Below are 25,020 nucleotides of genomic sequence, written 5' to 3' on the forward strand. Positions count from 1 at the left end.
GCTATTTGGGTAAGCTGCTGATGCGCTTTAGCATATCACCGGGCAGACCTGCTCAGAGGATAGGGACAAAGAAGCACGCCTGGTCTTGCTGTAGCACACTTACCACCCAGATGTTAGAGCGTGCTTGGAGCTCTGCATTCACCCGGAAGCCTCCAAAATCTGAGTCTATCTCTAGTCCGCCAGTCTTGGCCAACTCAACATTGGGCTCCAGGCCCACAGCTGCCACTATGTGGTCAGTTTCTACCTGAGAAAAAAAAGAAATAATTCAGTCAATTACCACAATTTCTACATATGCCTATGGACATAGCAACTGTACATGATGTCATTAAGAAATGGGGCTCAACTCAATAACAAAAAAAAACCCAGTTAAAAAATAGGTAGAGGATTTGAACAGACATTTTTCCACAGAAGATGTACAGATCATCAACAGGCACATGAAAAGATTCAATATGACTAATTATTAAGGAAATGCAGATCAAAACAATAATGAGATATCACCTCAAGCCCAACAGAATGGCTATTATTAGAAAGACAAGAAATAACAAGTGTTGGAGAGGATGTGGAGAAAAGGGAACCCTCATACACTGCTACTAGGAATATAAATTGGTGCAGCCACAATGGAAAACAGTATGGAGATTCCTCAAAACATTAAAAATAGAACTACCATGTGATCCAGCTATTCCACTTCTGGGTATTTATCTGAAGAAAATGAGAACACTAATTTGAAAAGATACATGCACCCCTATGTTCATTGCAGCATTATTCACAATAGCCAAGACTTGGAAACAACCTAAGTGCCCATCAATGGATGAATGGATAAAGAAGATGCAGTATATATGCATAATGGAATATTATTCAGCCATCAAAAATGAAATCTTGTCATTTGTGATAACATGGATGGACCTTGAGGGTATTCTGCTAAGCGAAATAAATCAGATGGAGAAAGACAAATACCACATGATTCCACTCATATGTGGAAGATGAACAAACACACACAGATGCAGAGAACAGATGGGTGGTTATGAGAGGGGAAGGGGGTTGGGGGAGGGTGAGGGGGTAAAAGAGCACATGTGTACGGTGATGGATGGAAACTAGACTTTTGGTGGTGAACATGATGTAGTCTATGCAGAAGTCAAAATATAATGATGTACACCTGATATTTATATAACGTTATAAACCAATAAAAAAAAAGAATTGGGGCTTTACAAAAAAATCATTGGTTAACTCACCTCTGGTAAACAGATTTTAAGTTCTATTTCATAAAGTCTCCTCCTCCACACACACATAGCCCATATCACCTGAACAGAAATCTGCCACTCTAGTAAGGTCTCAAAACCCTGTGACACAGACAGGAAGGGGCTACCGGAAGGTGGTTCACAGGTATCTACTCTGGCTCTCATTCTTATTTTAATGGAGGGATAGTTCATTCAGAAAATTATGACAGGTTAATGGTGGTTGCCAAGAAAACTAATCTACTAGTATCAAATGAAGGAGTAAGAATGAGGCAAGGGGAGGGCTGGAAGGTCTTCCGGCAGCCTGTCTTCCCCTCCTTACCTTCCGGCCATCTTTCAGCTTGATGAGTAACTTGCCACCGCTGACTCCAACTGATTGCACAATGGCATCGGGCAGCACCTTAACCCCCTCTGTGAAGGCAAACAAGACCAGAGGCTGAGCCTGGGAGCCTACCATGAAAAGTAGGAAGCTGACCAGAGGCATCACCATCATAAAACCAGTAATCATCAGCATGCAGGCAGCCTTGGAGCCCCAACAACCTACACCCACAGCTCATTTTCAGCACTTCCGGGAACCTGGCACATCAGATTCAGAACACCTACATGGAGTTGGCTGACTAGAGAAGGGTGGAAACATTTCACCTGCTGGGTGATATGGCTTATGTCAGGTGGGTTCCCAAAGAAGCAGATTTTGCCTTAGGCCTAAGTCAAAGGGAAGAAGAATGGCAGCATATGAAAGATCTCGCTACCTCGTCTGACTTTTTCCATGGTCCAGTTGCTGAGGTATTCAGGGAGGATCTTTCCCATATTTCCTTTCTCAGGAAAGAGTTGAATCACTTCTGTGCCCAAGGCTCGAGCTGGGAAGAAGGAAGAGAGTAGGTATAGCAGGAGGCAAAAGCCATTTATTACACAGAGGGCAATGCTGCAACCCAGGCCAGACTTCCCATTTGTGGGGCACTGGGGCACGAGGGCACTCACAAGGCAAATACAACAGGTGCCAGGACTGTTGTCCCCGGATTCAACTATATACTGTGAACTCAGTGCACTCATGCCCAGGTGTCACTGCAGGCTTACACAAGTGCCCTGTGACCTCTCAATAGTAAGCACTTCCCTGAGAAGATGCCTTGATTTCACACAGCTGAAAAATCATATTAAGAACAATGGCTGCCATGAAACAGTCAAGCTGGAACTCAGATCTCTTTCAAGCTGGGAACCATCATGTGTCTGAAGGAATTCTTTCACTTTTACAGGGAGCAGCAGTTCACATACATACAGTTCTGTGATTTACATTGCCCTTACCATCTTAGTAACATTTTTCTTTCTTTTTCCTTTTTTTTTAAGATTGGCACCTGAGCTAACATCTGTTGCCAATCTTCTTTTTCCTTCTTCTCCCCAAAGCCCCCCTGTTACACAGTTGTATATTCTAGTTGTAGGTCCTTCTGGTCGTGCTGTGTGGGATGCCGCCTCAGCATGGCCTGATGAGCAGTGCCATGCGTGCGCCCAGGATCCGAACTGGCGAAAATCTGGGCCGCGGAAGCAGAGCATGCGAAATTAACCACTCGGCCATAGGGCCAGCCCCCTCACTTTCCTTAATATTTTATTTCTAATGAGTCCTGGCCTAGAGGCTGGAGGAAAGAAAAGAAAGCATTGCTGCTCAGTTGTTCAGATGACAGTCTTTTGGTCACTAAGGGATCCCTTACCAGAACTGAGCTCAGGGCTTAGCTTTTTGCCATATAAACCTCAATCAAACTCCTTCTACTGAACCTGGCAAATACATCTCAGGAATTTCTGAGAGCCCCAAAAAGCATGTGAGATAAGCCCAGAGAAAGAAAATTGAGGTCATTCTCCAATACTCACCCTTTCTGCCAAGAGCACAGGCCAGTTCGCTACCAAGGAAGCCCCCACCAATAATCGTAATCGACTTGACTTCCCGGGAAATCTTCTCCAAGGTTCTAAAGTCTCCAATCTGCAGGATCACACCAGTTTAGTCCATTGATTTCCCAAAGGGGCAGAGGATGATAATACCAGGAAATATTTTCCGCTAAATCTCTGACAACAGTAATTTGCACATAAAATCTGCTCCTTGTATAAAGTGGCTCAATTATAGCCTCTATGTTATTGACGTAAAATTCTTTCTCCGTTGTAACGCTCCTTCCAGCAACAATGGTTCTCAGCTGGGGGACGTTTTGCCCCCTCCCCCCCGGGGACACTTGGCAATATCTGGAGATATTTTTGACTGTCACAACTGGGGATGGGGAGGTGCTACTTGCAGCTAGTGGGTAGAGTCCAGGGACGCTGCTAAATATTCCACAATGCACAGGACAGCTCCACAACATACAATTATACAGCCCAAAATGTCACTAGTGCTGAAGTTAAACCTTGTTCTATCAAAAAGTTAAAGGATAGTACAAATCCTTTTCTTTTTCCTTTTTTTTTCTTTTTGCTGAGGAAGATTAGCCCTAAGCTAACATCTGTGCCAATCTTCCTCTACTTTATATGTGGGTTGCCACCTCAGCATGGCTGACTAGTGGCATAGGTCTGCAACCAGGATCTGAACCTGCAAACCTGGGCTGCCGAAGTTGAGTGTGCCAAACTTAACCACTACACCATGGGGCCAGGCCCACAAATCTTTTCAAATACACATAAGAGTGGCTGGAAAATCTCAGCAGTTTTCATAGTCAAAGCATGGTATTAAGAAGCAAACATCCCTTCCTTTTTCACTTCGGTACTCTTAACTTTTCTCCCCCAAGTCTCCATAATAGTGCTTGCAAGGAAGAATGCCAAGAGGCTATGAGTTCCAATGACTCAAATATGTCAGGAGAAAACAACTATGGAAGGGCAATAGGAAGGCACTATAGCAAGCAATAAAAAACACTAAAAGTATTTTTCTCCTAGGAGCTTAAAACCCTTGAGTGAGATATTTGAGGTGCAGAGAGGGAGAAACTTGCTCAAGGCCAGATAATAAGTCTGTAGAAGAGCCATAAACAGAACTCAGGATCTCCCAATTCCCCGGGGGTACTTGGGGACCACGAGATTACGCTACCTCTTCAAAACCGACACAAGGAAAGCACTAAAGCAGACAATTACCTTTCTGAAAAGAGTTGTTCTACTCTTCACCTCTGCTCCAGCCCTATCAATGGCAGACAGACTTCTTGGAGTGCCTCCTGGAAATAAGAGGAGGAAAACCCTTTAGCCCAACAAGCAGGAGCTAGCGCAAACAATCTCCCCTACAAAGGTGGTGCTGTGGTGTGTGCTCCTGCTGGTGCCAAAGCAGCATCAACAGGATACAAGGCTTTGTTTTCCTTCAACCCGCCTCCCAGCAGGCTTTTATCAATTTCCTTTGAGACGCAGATTTGAGAGTCTCTCTTCAAAGGGCCCGCCCTCCCCATAGATGGCCACAAGGCCCTATTTTTTTGCTTTCCTGTTCTCTTCTAGTTCTCACGTGGACTCAGCAGATAGCATAGCTACGTTTGTGTAAGCAACTGCCTCAGTCTCCTCTCTTGATTTCTGATTGGAACTGGCAGTGAAGCCATGAGGCTCTATCGGTTTCAGGTTTCACGGCGGAGGGCCGAGGGCAAGGGCTAAGCAGGGAGAGAAAAAAAAAAAAGGCGACGCTCTTCAATTCCCATGTGTGCCTCTACTGGGAGGAACAGCAGGGACAATCCAGAAGGGCAGTTGATCAGAGGCCTGTAGTTAGCCGGGCTTTGCACCAAGAGGACACTCACTTCGGAGAGTCTGGGTTTCAGTTTTCTTACGATTAGGTAATGCCTTCTATACTAAAACTTGAATGAGTTGTATCAGGGAGGAAAGCCAGCTCCAGAAATACTCACCTGTTGCAATCAAGCACTTTTCATAGGTGATTTGCGAGCCGTCATTAAGTTTCACCATGTTGCCTCTCACATCCAGCTGGATTACCTAGTACCGTCACCCACACAGAAAGATGTAGAGAGGAATTAGCTTAAAACCTTTTATTGAGATATAATTCACATAACACAAAATTCACCATTTTAAAGCGTGCAATTCAGTGGTTTTTAGTATATTCCAAGGTTGTGCAACCAGCACCACTCTATAATTCCAGAACAATTCCATCACCCCAAAAAGGAACTATGTACCCATTAGCCATCAGCCCAATGAGAATTAGTTCTTGACCTAAGGTGGTCTTCAAGAAACCATTTTGAAGTAATCACTGACACCAGTTTCTGGTACCCACAGTTTCCAGGACCCAGTTTCCTCACGTGGTCATAACTTCCTGAGCAGCCAACTTTAGAGCAAGTCTCTACGGTCGCAAGGTCCCTGCTCAATTTGTGGACATGGAGAACAGGGCCAGACTTTTCTGCTCGGCTCTCTGGAATCCCTCCTTCTTTGTCAACAACTCTCCTACGTCCTCAACCGTTTTACAGGATGCTTTCTCCAACTTCTAGCCTTCACTAAAACTCAGCTCCCCGCCAAGGAGGGCTCACATGTAGAGACTGCTTATTCACCCACACTCCTCCTGGCCCTGGTGCTCTGAGGGGCACCAACCTATATCCTTACAAATCACTGTTATCCGGCCACCTCCTGGTCACTCCTTCTCATTCACTGAAGACCTCAGAACCTGGCTCGTACCTTTCCTTTGAGTCACATCCAGAATCTTCTCTTGAATCTCTACTTCTACCTCAAATACCCCACTCTTTGGTCACAATTTTCCATCCTTTCAGCTTTCTCTCAGTCCCGCTGTCACCTATACTTGCTTTTGATTTTCTCTGTTTACCCAGCAGGCTGTTCCATTCCAACTAATCTGGACCAATGGTAGACCATCGAAACTGTTCTCTTGCCAGCACTCCTAATTCCCTTGTGCCCTACTCCTTCTTACGGTGAAGAGTTTGAACTTTGGAGTCAGAGGGACTGGGGTTCCAGTCTCTGTTCCACTCCTTACTAGCTGTGAGACGATTCATTCAAGACGTATTTATTAAGCATCTACTATGTGTCAGGCACCATGCTAAGTGCTGGGGCAGAAGGGTGAGAAAAAGATACCTCCCCTGCCTTCAGAGTCTAGTAGCCAAGACAGACAACTTAACAAGCACTACAATCAAGAGCGAGAAATGTTCTGATAAGGGCAGTACAGGTAACTATAGGAACGTATGACACGTGCACTAAATCGAGCTTTCCAGAAGCAATGACATAAACTGAGATCAGATGGACGAGTAGCTTCTGTAGCTGCCTTTTATTTGTCCCCAGTAAGCTCCTTCTTCAATCCAACCCCACTACTCAACCCCCATGCTGCTCACTCTCAGATAACCACTTGGTATCCTAGTTGATTGCAAAAACAAGTGCAGCCATTAGATATGATCTTCTTCAGCTTCCCATAAGGGTTCCCATCTCCCAATCCCCGAATAAAAACTTTATTTCCTTTCTTCCAGTTTCTGGGATGAGGTGTCCTTTCTGTTCTATTTCTGTGCCTGACTCCTATCCCTTCCTTTCTCTGCCAGAACCATCCCCTGTTAGTCACCCACACATTCCCCACTCTTTCTCTTGACATCTTACACCTTCAGCCCGTTCACATGCTTCAGTCTGTCCCATCTTAAAAGTCCCACCTTTGATTCTATGTCCTCCTCAAGCTTTTGTCCAATTGTCATCTCTCTCTCCTCATTTAAACTTTTTGAAAAAGTAGTTTGTCCTCTTTTCTAACTTCACAATGATATCTGAACTGCTAAATCAAATGGCTCATTTTACGATTCTTTTCTTACCAGATTCCTCTGTTGCAGTAACTCTATGGATCACATCCTCCTTCTTCAAACTCTCTCCAACCTTGGCCCTGTCCTGGATCTCCTAATACTGCCCTTTAACTTCTTTCCTAGTCTTCTTTGTGGACTCTTCTTCTTAAGCCTGCCTCCTAAAATCTGGGTTCCCCAGGGTCCCATCCTCGTCCCACTCCTCTTCTGACTACATTTTTGTCTGTGGGAGGCCTCACCCACCTTCATGGTTTTAACTCCTACACGTACCTGGATGATTCCTGAATCTCTATTTGACTTCAGACCCCTCCTCTGAGCATCACAGTCATATATCCAACTGCCCACAGGACATCTCCAGACAGATATTCCACTTCCTACTTCCCGTTAACTATTCCTTCCTATTAACTTCCTATTAACACTTCCCTAGAGCCTGTGGGATAAAGCTCAAGCTCTGTCCCACGACAGAGCTCTCCAGGGTCAGGCCCTTGCATAACCTATCGGTTTCCTCTCTTGCCACTCCTTAACCTATACTTTCTGCCCTATAAGAAAGTAGCTGCTTGTTTCCCTGCACCAAACATGCTTTTTCATACTCTTGTGCCTTTTGCTTATGATGTTCTTTTTAACCTGAATGCTCTTCACTTTTCCCTAATCTCGTGAATGCTTCTTCATTCCATAAGATTTCCCATTCTATAAGACTTCCTCCTCCAGGAAGCCTTGCCTGAAACTATCACTATATTGGGCATGCATCCCAGTAATTTCCACGATACCCTGCGCATATCTTTCTTACTCTACATCTATGTGTTATGATGATCTGTTCATGTTTCTGCCTAATGCTGTTAGCCCCCAGAGGGCAGGGCCTGTGTGCTATTTACACATAGGGAATACTTAATACATAATATCTGTTACCAGCTTATCCACAAACCTACATCCATCTTCTCTGCCTAATGTCCCCTTATAGAAGAAGTGGGCCTGTCCTTATCAAAGGTCAATGCCTCCACTTGTGCTCTGGATCTCATCTACTCTGGGCTTTGCTCCTTCTGATAACTCTTCCCTCTCTACTGGAACATTGCCATTAATTTACAAACACACTCTGTTACCTCCCATTAACAAAACCGAGACATAACACAACAAAATAAAACCCTCCCTGGATGCCACAAACAAGCTCCAATAACTGCCCCCATTACTCAGGCACTCACCTTTGTAAAGTCTAACAATATTTTACATTATGCCTGAATTATTTCACTGTCCCGAATAATATACATTTGTCAATCTCTTGTCATCAGTAATCCCAAAGAAATGTTAGTGTGGAAAATAGGAAGAAGGAGGAAGGGCAGAGGAGCAAATCAGGGGAGGGAACGGCTTCAGGGTCATGGTCCCCAATGATTTGACTTCCCTGGGAAATTTTGGTTGGCATGCTACTCTAAGCTTTGAGATTAGTGCTTTCCCAAGGAAGACATACTTAGCAGGGTAGACTGGTAATATTAAACCTAAAATGACTCAGTCCTTCTTTGATGAACTACAATGGCAGGACAGACGTAAATAGTAGTGGGAGTACAAGTCACCATACTCTCTGGCCACGTGGGCACACACGTGGAACCCGACAAAGGAAGCGGCCCACTAGCTCACCTTCTTCCCAGTGAGGACAGCCACGCCACCATTCTCAATGTGAGGCAGGTCCTCAGCAGAGACATAGAAAGAAGGTGGTTGGAAATATATGCTGGACAGAGAAAGACAGAGAACACGTTATAAGCACCTGGAACGGCTACCAACTTCCCCCATAGCTTTATTCTTTTTTTTTTTTCCCTGCTTTTTCCTCCCCAAATCCTTCCAGTACATAGTTGTATATTTTAGTTGTGGGTCCTTCAAGTTGTGGCATGTGGGACGCCGCCTCAATGTGGCATGATGAGCGCGGTGCCATGTCCACGCCCAGGATCCGAACCAGTGAAACCCAGGACCGCCGAAGTGGAGCTCACGAACTTACCCACTCAGCCATGGGTGGCCCCCCTCCCCCCGATCATAACTTTAGTAAAATTGTTTCCATCATGAAAAACTTTTAGGAACATTTTCCAAAGTCAGTCTCCAAGGCCACTAAATCTTGGTTGCGACTTACTTATACAGAGGTATTTTAGACCAGTGGTTTTCAACTGGGGCGATTTCGCCCCCTGGGGACATTTGGCAGTGTCTGGAGACATTTTTGGCTGTAACAGCTTAGGGGGAGGGATGTGTCTGGTGTGGATAGTGGGTAGGCGCCAGGGATGCTGCTAAACATCCTACAATGAACAGACAAACTCCCGCAACAAAGAATTATCCAGCCCTAAATGTCAACAGTGCCAAAGTTGAGAAACTCTGTTCTGGATTTAGGTTCATTTCAAAGCGAAAACAACAGGAGTGCCCAAGGAGCTGGTATTCACACATCTACCCAAACGAACTGTCCAGAATGGCACTGGTGAATGGACAACTAGGTCTAGCTCCTGAGATGATTTGGCCTCAAACAGTAGACAGTAACTATGAGATATTAATTAAGGGATGGCTAACATAATTGGAAGTACGAATCCTGCAGGAGAAAGGAACATGATAGTGGGGGTGAGGGAGGTGGGTAGGTTTGTAAAATTTAGTCCATTATCAAAGGGATCACTAATGAGAAAAAAATCGGAACCTGAAGACCATGGTATTGGAATCAAGAGATCCAAGGAATCTTTTAAAAGGAAAAGGCTTCTGGACCTGCATTTCCAGGTCTCTCATGCAAACATTTTAATAAAGAGGTTCTTCCTTACAGTGTTCCCACTCTGCTCCTACAATTCCAAATGCCTGCTAGGGGGTCAAACAAAGTGCCATAAAAGAGTGTCTTTTGCTTCTACGGGACATGCCTAGGCAAGGATAAAGAAGTGCCAACTCAGGCAGAGCTGATTTTCACTGGAGAAGTCTAACATAAAGGTCCTGAAAACAGGAGCAGTAGTACTTCTGAGGCCGACATTACACCTGCACTTGTTTGTAGATCTGGTAACAGAATCCAGGACTCTTGCTGCTGCGGCCTGTTGCCTCTGAGATCTACCGAGTGTGTACCACAGTGGACTCCAGTGTGCAGCCATGTCACCCATCCTTGCACTGCACACGGTTTGTGCAAAATCCTGACCTGCTCCCCGTGCTTAGTTGAAGTGGCTAGTCAGGCCCATTTTACATAAGGGAACACACCTTCTCTCCTTTCCATTCCACTGTCTGAATCGCAGTGTCTTTGTGACATTTGGATCATCTGAAAACCACAGTTCTTTTGAAAGAGGAGGTCGCATGTATGGCAGCTCAGGATCTTCAGATACAATCAGTACCTTTAGACACAAAATAACGACACTTATCAGAGCCAAGTCATTCAAGAGGCAGATGTCAAAGTGTTCACACTGGCTAAGTGCTTGCAGACTATACCCTTCATGCCAAGCAAGCCAGTGTGTGCCTTAGACATAGATGGTGTGTCCCTTACCCTGGCCCCAGGATCCCGAGCCCGGATGGATCTGGCTGCAGCAAAAGCAGCAGTGCCTCCACCAATAAGCAGGAATGGAACATGACTTGGTACTCTGACGTGAGGAACTGGCTCTCCTTCTGGAGCTGTAAGCAACAGACCAGACAGGGTGAATTTTCTTAAAGTCTCAGATGACTCCTTGCCACTATTAAAAAAGAAGAAATCACCTTGCACTTGCCTCAATCCTTTACACAAAGCTAACAAAACACTGTACCTACATTAATCTTAACAAACTTCACAGCACCCTGATGGGACAGGAAAAGCATGCATCCCTTCCATTTCATAAATGAAAAATACCCAAAAAAGAGGTGAATGATTGGGCCAACGTCATTCATTCATAAGTCTGTCAGAACTAGAACCTAATGTTTAGCTATTTCTCAAATATATTAGAAAGTATATATTAGAAGGCTTCTGCCCTTCCCATTAATTTCCTAATGACCAACAGGAAAATATCAAGTTCAGTTTCACCTTTTGTTAGCAATAAAGGGGAAAATCCCAGCAGGGCAATTAGGGATTATTTTACAGTGCTCAGGAGTAAGGAGGCGTTATTGAATAAAGCAATGTAAATTGCCCACTGAGAGTGGTGGGGCTTATTAAAGGATTAAAACATTTCTCTCTGAAAAATCAAGCTGGTCATGTGGGATGGAAGTGATGGCTAGGGCTATATGCTTGAGGAAAACAAATATATCTCTAACAAGTCAAAACTCCAAAAACTCAAAAGGGGAACAAAACAGACCAAAGGAATTTCGTCGTTGAAAAAAAGGCCTTCGTCTCTTATCCAATAATTTTCCTTACCAAGCTTACCTTTTTTATTTAAAGCCTGCTATTTATCTAATATAAAGAAAAATAACCAATCATAATCATCACTAATTTTATTCTCAAACCCAAATTCCAGTCAAATCCTTTAACAAATTGCTCCCAGGTCTGGGGTAATACCACAGTTTCTGAGAGCTTACAATCTCGCAGCATCATTGTATCTAGAAGATAGCTGCAAAGCGCAGCACCCAAACTGTTTATAACTTTCCGTTCAGATATTGAGCATCAAATCATACTCACCAGATGATGTGGCCCTTTTCTGTTTCTCTTCTGGTGTCAGCCCTAACCCTGAAATTCTTTCATTATATCTTTTTTTGTCATCTTTTATAGTCTTGTAGGCCTGTAGATCCAAACATGGAGAAAATTTATTCCATCACACAGCTAGCCCAAACCATAAGTAGTTTCATTATCTTTCAATTAAATGAGAAGCTTTTGTCTACATGAGGTAAGTTCTTCTACGTTAAAATCACTAAGGCAAAATTATTTTCTTAAGAAATAAAAAACATTGAGCGTGTGCACACTTGGTGTGGAAAGAATACAGGTAAGCAGATGAAAATGTTCCAGTTTCAGATTTTCTTAGGCTCTATGTAAAGAATTTTCCTCATACTTAATTCTGAAAGTACAGCTAAAGAAAAAAGAAAAACATTTTATACTAGAAGAATAAAGTACTAGGAATGGCTAAACTTTATAAAAGGGGTTTTGGACTATGCTGGATACTAGCTGTGAAACGAATCTACGTGGCCCTGTGTAGGAAGCTGGGACATAAGTTTTCCTGGCAGATGTCCCAAAGTTTTGCTGGGTACTCAGATAATGCCCTGAAACATGGCCGCCTATCTCCTAGTCTTATAGAGTAACTCATCTTTCCCTCAATGGTCTATCCTTTACGACACTCAAATATTTGTTAAGGGTCAAACATCTTTCTTAAACGTCTGTTGTATTTCAAACACAGTCATGTGCCGCATAATGACATTTTGGATGACAGACTGCATATAGAACGGTGGTCCCACAAGATTAGTACCATACAGCCTAGGGGTGTAGTAGGCTATACCATCTAGGTTTGTGTAAGTACACTCTAAGATGTTCACATAACCGTGAAATCGCCTAACGAGGCATTTCTCAGAACTAGCCCCATCGTTAAGTGACACACGACTGTATACTATCTTCTCTTTCCTTTCAAATTGAAGAATGGTACTTAGTATTAGGACCTTTTTTTTAAACATATAGTGACAGAGTTTATTAGAGATTTTTAAAAAAGCAGTAGGCAAGAATGACTTGTTTTAATTACAACACTTTTGCTCTTTTGTACCCCACAGGGTCAATGAGACAGGAATTTAAGTGACTACATGTCAGTTAAAATCCCAGATTATTAATTAATTGGAGGAGAAAGTAAGGACAGAGAAGTATCATAAAGTGTGTTCTAAGAGTATTTCTCTGAGCCCCTTACAGAGCAATCCATTAGGCAATGTGCTGCAATAAGGAGCCTGTGACCTAGACTAAACCTTTCTCAGCCTGGAAACATCTAACCTATGATACCTATAACACGGATGGATTAGAAAACTAAATACTGTATGTTAAAAGACAATGGTTATATAAACTGAATTCAACTAACATTAATTTCGGGAACAAACTTCTTTATTTTGGTATCAGATACTATACATGAGTCTAGTATTTACCCATACCTAAAAAAAAAATTTAAGAAAGGGACTTTTACTTAAAAAGATGGCTTAAGCTGGTCAATGAGTGAACAGAGAAATAAACTGGGTCATGTTCACATTGAGAGGGATATCCAAAAATAGCTTAAGCCCTCTCACACCCCCTAATGGCTTCACACACGAGGTAAAGAGCAGACCAAGAAATATCTTGAGGTTTAGTGGGAAAAGGACAAAAATGAGGTTTGTCATATATTTATATACATATATATTTATACATTTAGCTTTTAAGCAAATGTTCTGATTTAAAAATAAGTTTGCAGACATACTAAATAAAAATTTACTGGGGCCGGCCCGGTGGCGCAGCAGTTAAATGAGCACGTTCCGCTTCTCAGCGGCCCGGGGTTCATCGGTTCGGATCCTGGGTGCAGACATGGCACCACTTGGCATGCCATGCTGCGGTAGGCGTCCCACATATAGAGGAAGATGGGCATGGATGTTAGCTCATGGCCTGTCTTCCTCAGCAAAAAGAGGAGGATTGGCACCAGATGTTAGCTCAGGGCTAATCTTCCTCAAAAAAAAAAAAAAAAAGAACTAAATAAAAATTTACCTTTTCCCTAAGTGTTTCTGTATTCTCAGTTTGTATAGATACCCAATTAGTGACATGAACACATGTCAGGTTAAGAAAAACTACAAATTTACGAAAAACGTTAGTGAAGACAACTTGCCTAACCAGAAGAATATGGTGGCATTTATTCAATTTAAAGGAATTTGAAAGGAAACAGGTGATTTTCTGAGTGAGGCAATGTGATCCTATCAGTTGAACAATGGCAAAGGGCCCAAATATAGGCATACCTTGGAGATACTGCGGGTGTGGTTCCAGACTACTGCAAAATAGTGGATATGGCAATAGAGCGAGTCACGTGAATTTTTTGGTTTCGCAGTGCATACAAAAGTTATGTTTACACTATATTGTAGTCTATTAAGTGTACAATAGCATTGTCTAAAAAACAATGCATATACCTTAATTAAAAAATATTTTAGTGCTAAAAAATTCTAACCATGACCTGAGCCTTCAGCAAGTTGTAATCTTTTTGCTGGTGGGGGGTCTCGTAAAAAACAATATCTGTAATGTGCAATGAAGTAAAGCGCAATAAAGCAAGTATGCCTGTACTATTATCTCATTAAATTAAACATTTTAAAAGCCATTTTGGCTCTGTTCACTGACAAATAACAAGATTGAGATTAGGGGATCTGCCTGTGGTCTTAGAGAAAGTCACTAGCAAGAAGAGGAGGAATGCTCACATCCATGCCAATTAGGAGCTTCTATTTGCAATCTAAGCAGAAGAAACACTGTTCAAATCAGTGTTTTTCAACCTGAGGTTGCAGCCCATTAAAGGGCTGCAAAAGCAATTTAGAAGGTTATGACCAGCATTAAAAAAAGAGAAGAGAACAGAAACTATTAGAGTATATCACACGTAGTATTATTTTGAAATTCTGTTTCAGTTTTATGTATTTGTACAGTCATGCACCGCATACCGATGTTTCAGTCAACAAGGGACCGCATATACAACAGTGGTCCCACAAGATTAGTACCATATCGCCCGGGTGTGTATTAAGCTACATTATCCAAGTTTGTGGAAGTACGCTCTATGATGTTTGCATGACGACAAAATCACCTAACGACATATTTCTCAGAATGTATCCCCGTCGTTAAGTGACGCATGACTGTAGTTATATAACGGGTTGCAAGATAAAATGTATTTATTTCTGTGGATTGTGGTAAAAAATTAAAAAGCCACTGGTTTAAAGCATAGACCTCAAAGCAAACATTTCAGAAAAATCTTCCTTCTTAGTGCTACTCCCTTATTTTTGGAGGGTGGAGGACGGGGAAGGTAAAGAGCTCCCAACTCAGGAATCGCTAAAGTAGTATTTATATTTAAATTAGGAACACCTCCTCATCTGAGAGAGGGGCAAGTTATGAAGGAACACTGTTGTGGACTCAATGTCTGTCCCCTCAAATTCCTATGTGGCAGCCCTAACCCTCAGTGTGATGGCATTTGGAGATGGGACTTTGGGGAAGTGATAAACATTAAATGAGATCATAAGGGCATCAGCCCTAAATCCGATAGGGTTTATAAGAAGACCAAGGGACTCCAGTGCTCTGGCTCTTCTTCTCTTCTCCACCTGAGGACATAGGAGAAGGTGGCCATGCAAGCCAGGAAGAAGGATCTCCCAGAACCTGACCATGCTGGCACCCTGATCTTGAACTTGCGGAATCCAGACTGTGAGAGAATAAATTTCCGTTGCTTAAGCCACCCCGTCTGTGGTGTTTTGTTATGGCAGCCCGAGCAGGCTAACACAGACACTAAGCAACTTATAGTCATATGCCATCCAATCTGAACTCTGATTTTAAGGTAAGGGTTCTCCGGAGACTAATACCAACTTCAGAGAAAAGAAATCTAAGCCACCTCAGATCATGTTTTAAATGATTTAAAACCTAACATAAAACTATACAAATTAGTTCAGCAACAGTTGTACGTAGACAAAAGCTTATCATTTAACCTACAAGCACTACAGTACAGTAGCTTTATTATTACTAGTGTTGGGTAAATACAGAAGGCAGTGAGGCATTTAACTGAATGGCTTGAGAGGAACTTGTGCTTTGTGGATATTTCTAAGGGGAGGAAGCAACAGTGACTGGCCCTGTCTTGTGGCCTGGCATCCAGATTTGCCCGGCCAGCTCCGTGGAGGCCATCCGACTTTGGTACAGAAACATAAACCAGAGGTTTAATAGGTTTAAATTGTTACAAACATATAAGACACAAACACTTTAAATCTATTTTTGAATGAATGGGATGAACTGATGGGAAAAGCTGAGAGAGCTGTGAAATGGAAGTTTAGGCTCAGAAGGTAGTATCTGAATTAAGAATGAGAGGCATTTAAGAAAGCAATCTACAGGAATGTGTCAGCTTGTACCACTTCAGCCACTAGTTTGACCAAATTAGACATTATAAAAGGGACACTGCCAAATGAATTTACTTTGAAATGGAGGCTGGGGGGTGAGTGGGGAGAATATTGCAATTTCTATGGCTTTTTGGACCTCCTCAGAAGCATTCAATAAAATGCCTTTTCACAATAAAAGTAGGGCAATTGATTGTTTCCCACAAAACACAAAAACTGCATTTTACCTAAAATGATTCAAAATAGCTGGTGTTCGAGTTACCCTTACGTGCTTATTCACTGTTTACTCTTTGAGACTGTCTTGTTAGGTATGCAGCACTAAAGCACAATATAATCTAGCATCACAAAAAAAGAACGGCAAAAGTTGCAAAGGAAAGGTCGATGCTGAGGACTTAGAGTAATCATTAAATGTAGAGCTTTAGATACATCTGGTAGGAGAAGAGTAAGATTTGAGGACTCCCCCGTGACTGACAATGTCCCTTTAATAAATACCTAGAAAGCACATGCTGTGAATATTTCATTGTATTCTAATGGACTGTTTTCATTAGTGGCATGGTCTCACCCCCCCCACCCCAAAATATATTTGAGTGTAAGCATCTTACATAATAAACTCCTGCCCCAGTGACTGTTGCTCCTACAATTAAGAAGTATACTAGGCTGCTGCCATCTTTCCCAGAAGCACCTGTAGACGCTAGTGATCTAGAAGGGGATCCTAGGTGATGACACTGCACAACTGTAGGTAAAGATAAGGCCAAGAAAGAAACAAAAGGAAATAGAAAAAGCACTAAGTATTAATGAAGAAACATTCAACACAAAGGCAGGGAAGCATTTTTGGTTACCCTGCGCTAAAAAAGAAAAAAAGTGCTGCTCCAGGAATGGAGAAGAACGTATATTTCCTCAAAGTCTGTTATCAGACAGAGCCCACCTATTTCTTAGCTCTGATTTGACTCATAACTGGCAAGAGCTGTCTACTTTCCTTGTGCATTTGGGAGTCAGGTCAGGGAATGACGATATAGGTAACTTCAAATAATTATCATGTCCCCTTTTTTAACGTAGTGATCAAGGAACAGAGACAAATTCATTGTCTTCCCAATGGAGAAAGAACTAAAAGTGTAATGGCGTCCTCGGTAAAACAGCCTCCTTCAATCAAGGGTGTTACTAGGTGTTATCTAAGTTGGTTCACTCAACCTTACAGGATCCAACTTTAGACTGATCTGCTTAGTCACAGTAAACCCTGCCTGCCAAGTTAAAAAAAAAAAAAAAAAAGCACCCACAGAATAATTCCTCTGTGACCAACTAAGCTGATCCGAGTTCACTTCAGGAGGTGTAATTGTGTCAGTACTCCACAGCAGTTAAAACCATACTTCTCACCTCACACAAACTCCATTCTAAAATTGGAGATACTAGGCCCACTTCTGTAATTTAGTCTTTGGGTGAGATTCAGGGAGAGTTTTTCTTTGAGAAATGCTTAATATTTTGGGCTGAAGGCTTTTTTTAAATGTCTATCCCAAGCTTAGGACAAATAAAATACTTGACAAACGGGTCAAAATCAAATATTGTGCTAAGGAGCTGCAACGAATTTTGACCTTATTCACAGGTTAGTGTGTCACATCCAAGAGAAAAGGTACAATTTTGTGCATTAGTCAAATCTAAGAGAACACAATAGCTTTCAAGTAAAGAGTGAAAAGAGCAAAGATAATTAACATGAGATTAAATTTCAGTCATTCCCAAATTGGCTCTCATATGCACTTTAAAGAAGACTTTTTGGAAATTTTTCCAAAAGGAGAAAGGGGAATTAGTTGCAAAAGTTTCAAAGCAGAGTAGTACTGAGTCTATTAATGGGAGCTGTTTGGCAGCTTCTTTACACAAGCTGCTTTTCTACTTACATATGCACCAGCTCCTATTGTTGATAAGCCCACAAAAAGGACTAACACAGAATTATCGATTTTGCCCCCTGATGCACCAGAGCTAGCCATTTGTCTTGTCATCTGGAGTTCTAGAGGAACATGCCATCGCTGGAACAAGTTGCCTAAGGAACACAATTTATTAAGACACACACACATACAAAAATAAAATAGTTAATACATGTTTATGTATTATGTACATAATGCATTGTACAAGTAAAGACTTACTGCCCACTGAGCTGCGTGATGTTCAGTTAAATGACCAAGAAAAACTCATCAAAGCTGTACATACAAATATGACAGATATCAGAATGCACACTCTTAAGTTGTTGGAGTTTTTAAAAGTACAATTTAATGCTGTCCAGGGAGGAAATTTACAGCTTCCAAAAAAGATAATGAAAACATATGGGCAGTTCAGCAATACGTCTCTCTTCACATCCTCACCATAAACGAAGTAAACACGGAGAGATGACTGAATAGATAAATATAAAAAGTTAACCACAGGCTACCCGGAACATGGTAACAACCACTTAAGGAGTAATCTAAATGCTGGCTTAAATCTCGCACAAAATAATAAAACCCTGCAACACAATCAAACGAGAACACAGTTCAGCCTTGCATGGAGGGTAATGTGTCCTAGGAGATAGAAACGTTAAAGCGCAGAAGAAAATGAGAAAAAATATTTTTTTAAGTGACTTTATCTCGCCCTAAAAACTGAAGAATTTCGGACTATGAAATACTTTTTTGGAATGGCAAAATTTAAAATATCCACCAACTACTTGGCTCTTAGTGCTCCAGAATAATACAAAGATTTATGTCGATGTAAAACTCTGCGCACCTACGTGATGATCTCATGATCCTAACTCTCACACAAGGAAATGTACGAGCTTCACCGATTTCTTTCTCCAGGAGATGCTGGCATTTTCAGAGGAAGGAAGGTCTCAGTACCTTCTCTGCTTGTGCTATTCCTGTGTTGACTACAGAAGACCAGACAGTAGATATTTTCAGCTTTGTGGGCCATACAGTCTCTGCACAACTACTCAGTTCTGCTCATGTTGCGCAAAAGCAGCCACAGTCTACATAAATGAAGGAGCATGACTGCGTTTCAATAAGACTTTAGTTATGGACACTTAAATGTGAATTTTAAATAATTTTCATGTGTCACAAAAAAGTCTATTTTTGATATTTTTCAGCCACTTAAAAAATGTAAAAACCAATCTTAGCTTGAGGGGCATACAAAGGCATGTGGGTTTGGCCTGTGGGCTGTGGTTTGCTGATCCTTATCTAGAGCAGTGGTTCTAAAACAAGCGTGCATCAGAGTACCCTGGAGGGTTCATTAAAACACAGATGGTCAGCCCCACCCCTAGAGTTTCGGAGCCAGGAGATCTGGGATGGGGCTCAGGAACTTGCATTTCTAACAAGTGCCCAGGTGATGCTGACGTTTCCAGGCTGTACTTTTGAGAAGCATTGGTCTAGAGGCTGGTAGACAGGTTCCTGGTCTGAGTAGGCTTTACAAGGCATACAGAATGGGCACGGTACTAGCATTCCATCTGTACCTGTAGAGATTAGGAATCAGGAGTTTCCCCTTTGCTTTCACAATTTCAGGGCACAGAGGGGTAAAAACATACCCAATATGGGTCTTCAGTCTCTTACCTGAAATCCTTGGGAACATGTGTATTCCAGAACTCAGAACTGTTTGGTCTTAAGTATACAGTGCATATACCATATAGTAACAGCCAGTACAGTAAGGGGCTGCAACCCACAGACACACCCATTAATGTTTCTATGACCACTCACACGGAGTGGGATAAACAACAGATTCCAAGTAGCCTCTCTCCAGCTCAGGTCAGGTTTTACTGGCAAATGAATTACAAAAACTTGACTTTTAGTCCTATTTTGATTTATGAACTATGGTCCTATACTCTTACGATTGGAAACATATTTTTCTTAACTGTTTTTATTTCTTACCTGCTTTAGAATTCTTTATCACATGAAACAAAATGGTTTATATTTGGAAATAACAAATCATGAACATAAAAACATGTGCAAGGGTGGAGAAGCTTGTCTCAATCTGGGCAAGCTTTTGATTTTTAGAAATCTATAAAAATGATGAAGCCTCAAAAGTAGAAACTGACAACTCTCAGAACTTAGAATATGAAACTGGGTAGAAAAAGTTCCATGTGGTTTAGTTCAATGAATTTAGTTTAGTCCCCCACCTCCACCCCAAGTTTGCTTACTGAAAATATATGTTTTTTAAAAACATTCTGCTTATCTATCTAGAAGATCCTAAAGCCAAAATTATAACAACTTTGCTTTAATATAATACTAATTTGTTTATTCTGTGCCTGCTTGCTTTTCACGAACTTATAAAACTAGAAGTGTAGATTTGGGAAAATTCAGCAGTTTTTGTCTCAATTTGCCAAAAAAAGACATTACTTTTGAAGTAAATTGATTTTTTAAAAAGTAAATTGGTTAACATTTAAACTAATGCTTGAAAAGAAATGTAATATAACACAATTATGATTAACAAACCAACTTTTTACATACCTACAGCGACTTTAATTTTGTAAAAGGTGGTAAGTATTATATGGATGTTTGTATTTCCCCCGATTTTCTTTTACCCATTAAATTATTCCCACATCTTTCTCCCCCAAGTAGCTTCAAGATTTTTGGAAATTTTACATCATGACTGAAACATGCCTTTTCACTTGTCTTACCAACGTGGGAAAGCCAATTTACTCCTTGACTTTCATTGTACCAGTCTACTTGTTTTAGATTTTCTGCAGTCAGACCACACATACAGAGGGAGTGCTTTCTTCCTCCCACTCAGTATACTTTTTAAAAAATTTGATACATTTATACACTATAATATGATTGCCATTGTAGTGATAATTAGCACCTCTATCATGTCACATAATTATCATTTCTTTTGAGTGGTTGGCATAATTAAGATCTAGTCTCTTAGCAAGTCTGATGATCATAATATTGTTGTCTATATTCACTATACTGTGCAAAGATTTGACGCTTGAATTGTTGTTACAGAGCAATAGTGCCTAACACATGGTAGGTGTTTGCTCAGTAAATATTTGTTGACTTAATGAATGACGGAAATAGAAATTCTTCCCAATTCTATTGATAAGGACCGAACATTTTAAAGGATTCTTTGCAAAGAAGTTTTAGCCAGATCTCATTTATGTCAGGTTGCTTAATAATAAATTAGTAACCTCAAATAACACAGACTAGCTTAGAATAGTACCTAAATCAGCAGGTTCATTTCTGTAGATTTCATAATCTACTGTTTTTCCATACTCCCAGAAAGCTTTTTCCAGAAATACATTCACACGATTGAGGCACCTAGGAATCTCGAATGATTAAGAGATCTACATGCTCTTGAGTTGTTTTCCAAATGTCAAACTGATTTTTCTGACACAGATAAAACACAGGACAGGACAAGCCTAGATGATCTGTCCAGTGTAGCTACGTGACTCTTTATAAGGAATCCAACAACTATTTATCTTTATCAGCCTTTTTTTTTTAAGCATCAATCCTCACTGGAATTTTAGAAGAATCGGAGTAGTAATAACTATAGTACAGTGTGAACCACTCTGAGGAAAGGCAGCAGAGGAAAAATGATTTAGATGACAAAAAAAAAATTTAACTCTGTTCCTCAAAGTTAAGTCCTTCACAGTACTTAGGATTCAGTCCCTGAGAATTTACCACGTGCCAGAGACTGTACAAAACGCTGAGGACACAAAAATAAATCAGACATAATCTCTGTCCTCAGGTAATGTATAGCTTAGGAGGGGAGCAAGGCTGCTACTATTCTGAATATCAGAAAATGGGCTTGATACAAATCACAAGAGACTCCAGGTTGCTCAGTCTGGTTTTTTAATGCTTAGGTCAGTGGAACAGAAGGGAAAGAGTCGTTATTTTTTCAAAACAGTATTTCCCAAACTTGCCCGATCATATGAGTTACATCAAGGGGCTTGTTAAAATACAAATCCTCAGGGATCTCTCCCGGGGATTCTCATTCAGTAGGTTTGGGGACGGCCCTCCACTCGATTTATAAAACTGGACAACTTTTGGAAACATGATCTAGAAGAAAGTTATGATATGCAGTAACTCTCTGAAAAGGTTAGAAAATATAACATATTAACTGGTTGCAGAAAAGGCTGACTTGCCAAAGATTTTCTTCTGGAAAGCTTTGCCTCAGCAGAAAGAGTGGGGAAAGGCTCATTTTCTAGGCTTCAAAAAAAGTGTCATTTGGCAGTGTCCAGGCAGTCTGGATCCTTGCTGACAAGGAGTCCAGTTTCCTTTTTAAGGAGGTGAGAAGGATTCTGAATAGAGAAAAATGTTCAATCATTTGACTCTCAGGTCAGGGGTCAGTGATCGGTTTGATCACATGGGCAGCACAATGTTTGGTGACCAAATAAAATACTACTGGACAGAAAACATTTCCAAATCTATCTGCTCCTCAGTGCTGAATGCAGACATAAAGTGTTGACTCTTAATTACCTCCAATCATTTCTGGAAAGAGGCAGAGCATCCAAATGAAGTAAATAAACAAATAGTAGCAATTAGGGTTTTAAGGCAAAAGACAACATATAATGGAAATTAACCTGACAATGGTGACAGATGTGGATGAGATCGGTTTCAAGGTAGGTTTAATGTCTGCTAACATCCTGGCAACGAACTGGGGAGGGGAGGGAAAAAGAGTGGGGGAAATGGCATATAAACAAACAGTGCCTCTTCCCTACCTATGCAAAAACCATATGGTAGATGCCACTATGTGAAAAAGAAATCAGATTAAAAGTAATTAGCAATCAAGTCACAAAACAGGATTAATTCCTAAAACGACAGAATCATTTCTTTTTGAAATTGTAACCCCACCCTCACCCATTTCCAAAGGCATCATATGATGTTATACTCTGGTGCTTGGCCAAACGACAAAGAAAAAGTGTACACAATGAGAGGAATAGATATGTAAAGAAGTCAGAATATATTCTACAGCAGACTGCCTTCAAACAAAGTCATGCAACGGGAAAAAAACATTTTGAGTCTGTAATTTTCTGTAGTTTAAATATCACCACCACCTTCAGATGTCTAAGAAATCAATTTAACTCTGCAAATCCATATAAAATTGATGAGAACTTTTGCTCAGACTTCAGAATGCTGGTAAAAATTGTGAGTTTTAAGTAAAGTAAGTACACAAAATTTGAAAGGCCAGTGTAGATGAAAATCGTCAGCTCACCTAAGTTTCTGTGTAAATTTCTGTGCAACTTGCACAGAGCACCATCATTTCAATGCACAAAACCCATAGAGGTGACATCATAGACAAGGTATTAGTTTACAAACTAAGGCAAGGGTTTTTAAGTTCCAAGAGCAATAAGTCTTGGGATATACCACAGATACACCCATTAGAAAACACTTTCTTGAGGCATAGCAACTGGAAAACCTGTTCAAATGCACACTTGCAAGGACACTAACAATTTAAGGGAAATATTTTCCACTTTTTAAAGCACTCAGAAGCTGGTTTCACATCGGAAGGCCTCAAGGATAACTTCTGACATTGCAAATGTGAATATTCTCTGGTGGCCAAAGATTATTGATAAAAAAACAAAAATAAAAAAACAGCACCTCCTACAGGTGGATAATTCAATAGCCCCATGAGGTTGTGTAGGTTGATAATGAGCAGGGTCAAGACACGCTCAGATAAATTCATGGATACCTGGTGCACAATGGCTAGAGGGAACCAGATTCATTCTTAACCTTTTGAGGTCAAACTTTAGGAAGCAGTGTCGAGTTGTGGCAAGGGGATTACAGGCCTAGACACAGGCAACCTATCCTTTGCTCTACCCATTAATGAGATATGCAACCTTGGGCAAGTAAATTTCACCTCTCTGTGCCTTGGTTTATTATCTATAAAATGAGTGGGTTGAACTTTACCAGAAAATACCTTCCAGCTCTAAAATCTGGTGAAACAACTTCATGGAGGGCAAATACAATATGCTCTGCAAACTGTCTCTTTGAAGCATTAAAGTCCGCCAAGAATTACACTGACATCTGAAATTAATTCTGGGCCAACTCTCCTGGTGTCTGGCGCACAACCGACTGACTCCTTACTTGCACTGCACTGTCTCACAGGGCACTCAAATCTACCGATCACATCTGGGGCTTGGAAGGTAGAGCAAGTAATACCCTCATTTACAGAAGGAACTGAGGCGTAGGGCTGAAATGTCCCGTTTAAAGTCTCAAACGGTAAACGACAGTCTACTTGACCTCACTGCTCTAAAAAGGGGGACTGGGGGTGCCCGGGAGGTGGCATTGGACCATAAGAGACAGCCAGCTGTTCAGTTATCCCTGAACAGCAAACCCTCCCGGGAAAAGGCCTCAAGCCGACTACTGGGTCCAATTCCCTTGAAGGTCAGGTCAGCATGGCTTGGGAAACTCGTGGTTTGGATCCCGCCAAGTCGGAATTCACGCGACTGTGAGTATGTTAAGTTTTCCCCAGGGGTGGGGGGAGGTCTGTAAGGCACAGGGAGCCTATGGAGCCCAGGCCCTTGGTCTTCGAGGTGGGGGTGGCCCGGGATAGGTCAGTCAGTCACCTGGGAGCCGGTTCCTCTGCCTCGGGCCTCGGACGCACACTGTCCGCACCAAGGGCGCCAGCTTCTGCTTCAAAGCACCCGCCGCCAGGCCTCCACACCGGAACATTTCGGCGACCGCTACTCTGGACCTCCTCCTTTCCTTTCTTCTCACGCACCCACCAACGGGTCACACACCGTGGACCCCGACCCGCTGCCCCCCCAGCGCTCCCTTCACACGCACTCTGCGCAGGCTCCGCCTCCCAGCTCCGGGTGGGCATTGGACAGTTAAGTCGGCCTGCTAGAGCAGGGGAAGGGGAAGCGCGACTGGAGGCCTACTGCGCAGGCGTAGTACTCAGCGCCGCATTGCGATTGGCCTGCACGGTGAGAAGATTGCGCATGCGCCTAGCTGCCGGCGCACTTGCAAAGCCAGCAGCCGGAATTGCTTGCAAGTTTCCGCGGGTCGGTGGCAACGCGTTTCGCTGAGCGAGTTCAGAACGCTGTCCAGGGAGCGACCCGTGGGCCCGCTTTAGCTGGCGGTTGTGGCCGGCGCTGCCGCTATGTCGGTGGCGAGAACTGATAACAGCACCTCACAAAGTGTGGCCCCAGCACTGCATTTTCTTCTTCTGTTTTAGGCCACTAGCTACTAGGT

At 42.0% G+C, this 25,020-nt stretch overlaps 1 protein-coding gene across 2 annotated transcripts in view; it reads right to left on the reverse strand.

Annotated features, from left to right (window-relative positions):
• AIFM1 (apoptosis inducing factor mitochondria associated 1) overlaps window positions 1-25,020 on the reverse strand; it is a 30,892-nt gene extending 5,872 nt beyond the window's left edge. Inside the window, exons 1-12 of one of the 2 annotated variants that reach the window (XM_008509299.2) lie at window positions 24,393-25,020; window positions 17,770-17,912; window positions 11,511-11,610; window positions 10,416-10,540; window positions 10,136-10,266; window positions 8,570-8,660; window positions 5,063-5,147; window positions 4,320-4,396; window positions 3,090-3,198; window positions 1,982-2,089; window positions 1,555-1,643; window positions 104-244 (exon numbers count right to left, since the gene is read on the reverse strand). In XM_008509299.2, the coding sequence (XP_008507521.1) occupies window positions 104-244; window positions 1,555-1,643; window positions 1,982-2,089; window positions 3,090-3,198; window positions 4,320-4,396; window positions 5,063-5,147; window positions 8,570-8,660; window positions 10,136-10,266; window positions 10,416-10,540; window positions 11,511-11,610; window positions 17,770-17,912; window positions 24,393-24,498 (1,305 nt within the window). In that variant the 5' untranslated portion in view covers window positions 24,499-25,020. Of the gene's footprint in view, window positions 1-103; window positions 245-1,554; window positions 1,644-1,981; window positions 2,090-3,089; window positions 3,199-4,319; window positions 4,397-5,062; window positions 5,148-8,569; window positions 8,661-10,135; window positions 10,267-10,415; window positions 10,541-11,510; window positions 11,611-16,485; window positions 16,617-17,769; window positions 17,913-24,392 lie in introns of both variants that reach the window. The other variant, XM_008509300.2, reaches the window with a different exon arrangement.

This window comes from Equus przewalskii, chromosome X, assembly GCF_037783145.1.
Source record: "Equus przewalskii isolate Varuska chromosome X, EquPr2, whole genome shotgun sequence".
In the NCBI taxonomy this organism is placed as follows: domain Eukaryota; kingdom Metazoa; phylum Chordata; class Mammalia; order Perissodactyla; family Equidae; genus Equus; species Equus przewalskii.